This window comes from Brassica oleracea, chromosome C3 (genome assembly GCF_000695525.1).
Source record: "Brassica oleracea var. oleracea cultivar TO1000 chromosome C3, BOL, whole genome shotgun sequence".
NCBI lineage: Eukaryota > Viridiplantae > Streptophyta > Magnoliopsida > Brassicales > Brassicaceae > Brassica > Brassica oleracea.
This window is the reverse complement of record NC_027750.1, coordinates 25485957-25489105: the sequence shown is the minus strand read 5'-3', so window position 1 is coordinate 25489105 and position 3149 is coordinate 25485957. Positions and strand designations below refer to the sequence as shown.

General features: G+C 39.3%; 1 protein-coding gene across 1 annotated transcript; it reads right to left on the bottom strand.

Annotated features, from left to right (window-relative positions):
* Positions 1-363: 363 nt before the first annotated feature.
* Positions 364-2568, bottom strand: LOC106332872. Its single transcript, XM_013771368.1, is given in 2 exon segments — positions 364-1290; positions 1292-2568. Coding segments are annotated over 2 exon segments (1854 nt in total). The 5' UTR covers positions 2375-2568; the 3' UTR covers positions 364-519.
* Positions 2569-3149: the final 581 nt, after the last annotated feature.

The following is a 3149-nucleotide window of genomic DNA, read 5'->3' as shown; positions in this document are numbered from 1 at the left end:
AAATAACCAAAAATACTCACTAAATATGGTTTTATTTGAGTATTTCTGTCAGAACTATCTTATTTTATCTGAAAATACACAAAAGTATTAAAATAACTAATATATTTAATTTATGATTTTAATTTAAATTATCAAAATAGTTATAAATATAATTATAACTAATATTTTTAGATATATATTTAACTTTTAGATACTCTTTCGGTTCTCGGTTCGGGTCAGGTTCAATACCGACTCTTCGGATATAGCAATTTAGGACCCATTCGGTTATTTACCTGGGTCTGATCGGGTTCGAAACCCTGATTTTCGGATTGGATTTTGGTCGGTTCTTCGTATCTAGATATTTTGTCCAGCACTAATCAAAACTGTGAAACTTTGTAAGCAAATCGTTGTTTGGCCAAATTATCTCCACAGATGATTCGTTCAATGCTGAGGAAAACAAGACTCATTGGAGAGTTTACAAATGGACAGGAAAATGAGAAAAACTAAGAAACGTAACATCAACCTCAGAGGAGGTATACATTACCATTTTTTCACAGTTAGACAGTGCAAAGAGCAAATAGGAACTCTTGAAACATCGCGGTTTTTGTAGGTAAACAACAACCCCTTGTAAAAACGGTCGTAGCCTTCGTAGTAGATGGAGGCTGTGCAAAGGTTGCCACATCTATAGCAAAGCTGTCGACTGTTACTACTGTTGCGGATAACTTCAGCAGATCTACGTGTATTGAGACTGAACTTGGAACCAGGCTTCATAAGAAAAGAGGATCCGAATACGCATTGAAGGTGGACAGTGGTGCAACATTGGTTGCATGTGTAGAACCATTCCGTTGTATCTAATAGTTTTTCACACACCTCGCACCAATATATATCACTACCAGCGCTGCCTTTTTCGCCGTAGCAAAGGGTGAGTGGATGCTTGTCGTACTTGTAGTGTAATTCATGTGGAATAGTAGCACATGCATAACACAAAGCGAATTCACATTCCGGACATTCCACATGAGACCCTGAACATGTGTTCTTGCAACGTTTACAATCTTTGTTGCTACTGATGGTTGATATGAAAACGAGATGGTCACCATGACTTTTATGGGTGAAATATTCTGGAACCGAAACGCATCGAACATCTATGAAAGAGTATGGACCGCCTTGCGTAGGATAGTTATGGCGTATGTACCTAAAACCAGTGGTTACTCGGGAACAAACGTGACAAGTCATGTATGAGTACTCGTTTTGGGGAGACGGGTCTAAGAAAAGGGTTTGGTTGTTCAATGCATGATCCAGCTTTTTAGGTACGTAGACTGGCACATACCTCGTGGAGAGAGTAATCGCATTCCTCGCAGTCATAGAACTGGTCGGAGACAACAATAGGATATACACACGCTTCACATAGCTTTTCTGTGTCCACAACACCATTGTGTTTCTTTAGCTTCAAAGGATGATCATGACCAAAATGCTTTATGAAACCATCACCAAGGTTCTTGAAAGGTGCGATATCTTTTTCATCATCTCCGGACTCTTCTGGTTCCCATTCGAGTTCTTTTTTATCCCAAACAGTGTCATGTGTTGCACATCTTGAATGTGCTACATATACACAACCTTCGCGGTCACAAGAATATTGGCCATACTTGACGTCAACCTTTTTGTAGCAAACCCGGCATAAGGAACTCAGAGGCGAACGGTATGGAATATAATTGAGACGGTGTGGGTGACGCGTGATCTTGATGACTCGTGGTAAGTCGATACAACTTTGATGAGCCATGTAGCTGCACTGGAAACAAGCATAACTTGGTTCTGGCCCGTTCACCAACCCACAAGCATCACACTGAACTAGTAATGGCCTAGGTAAGAAGATCAGCGAGTGGTGATGACCTTTTGGGTTTGTGATAGTAAGAGGTGGAAGCGATTTTGCACAAGGGAGATCCAAGCAAAAGCTACAAATCAAGCAACGATAGAACCAAACGCCTTCAAAATCTTTCCCACACCAAGTGCATTTGTCGAATATGATATCAGATTTGGTCGGAACAATATCGAAAAACTTGTACTTCCCTTGATCAGATGTGTCGGGTTCTTGATCATTTATGTGGGGCTTGCAAGGGTTGGCGTCAGGGATGATGTTGGATATGGTTCCGGTTTCAGGGTCTCGATAGAAAAGAGTGAGAGGGTGTTGGAGGTGATAAGGATGTGTTATCCTTCTCGGACGCTCATCACAACCGTTGTGGAACTCCACACCGCAGGTTGTGCAGTAGATCAGGACATTATCTTGCTCCCTCATAGTATATTTTCCGCCGCACGTACTGCACCCGAGCGGAATGACAAAGTTGCAGTCCATGGACAAGTTATGATGCGTGAGAAAGAAGGCATCTCTGGTCAATTTCATCAGCCATTTTCTTTACTGGTTTGGTTGTGATATCTATCAATATGTATCTCTAAACGTTTATGCTCTCTTTCATCATCCTATTTATTTACTCTACTCTTCCTTATGATGGCATCTTGAGAAGTGGAACAACTGTTTGGATCAAACAAAAATTAAATTAAATTAACAAGCATATATCCATGTGAATAAACAAAGACCAACTTGTTTTGGTCCGCAATAAACTTTGTACTAAAAAGTAGCACTAAGCGATGGAATTTCAATATGTAAAAGTAGGCATGCGGGTTCGGTATGTAAGGTTTGTACGGTTCGGTTAGTTTGATTTTCGGTCAATTAGATTTTCTATTAGTTTGGTTTGGCCTAAAAATCTAAATCAAAAGTACCGATGGGAAAGTTTTGAGGATGAGTTGGATGAGACAAGGGACAACTTTGCCAAATTTCAGAATCCATTACTCTACTGCTTTGGTTACGATGAATCAATAAGATATACGATGATATCCATGGATGTATGTGCCACTAAGTTATACAATAACTAATAAAAGACATTTCCATGTGTATAAACAATTAGCAACTGGCAATTTTAAGTGTTAAGAATGACCATATACTATATACTATGCAAATGTGCACGCTGGTCACGCAACTTGCATCAAAAGTAAACCCATGAAATTTTCAATACCTAGTGGGGCTACCTTGTTATTAATGATCAGACATGCGCCTTGTGCAGGGTGAGTTTATTTGTATATATATTATCGATAATTTTTTTTATATATTTGATCATTTT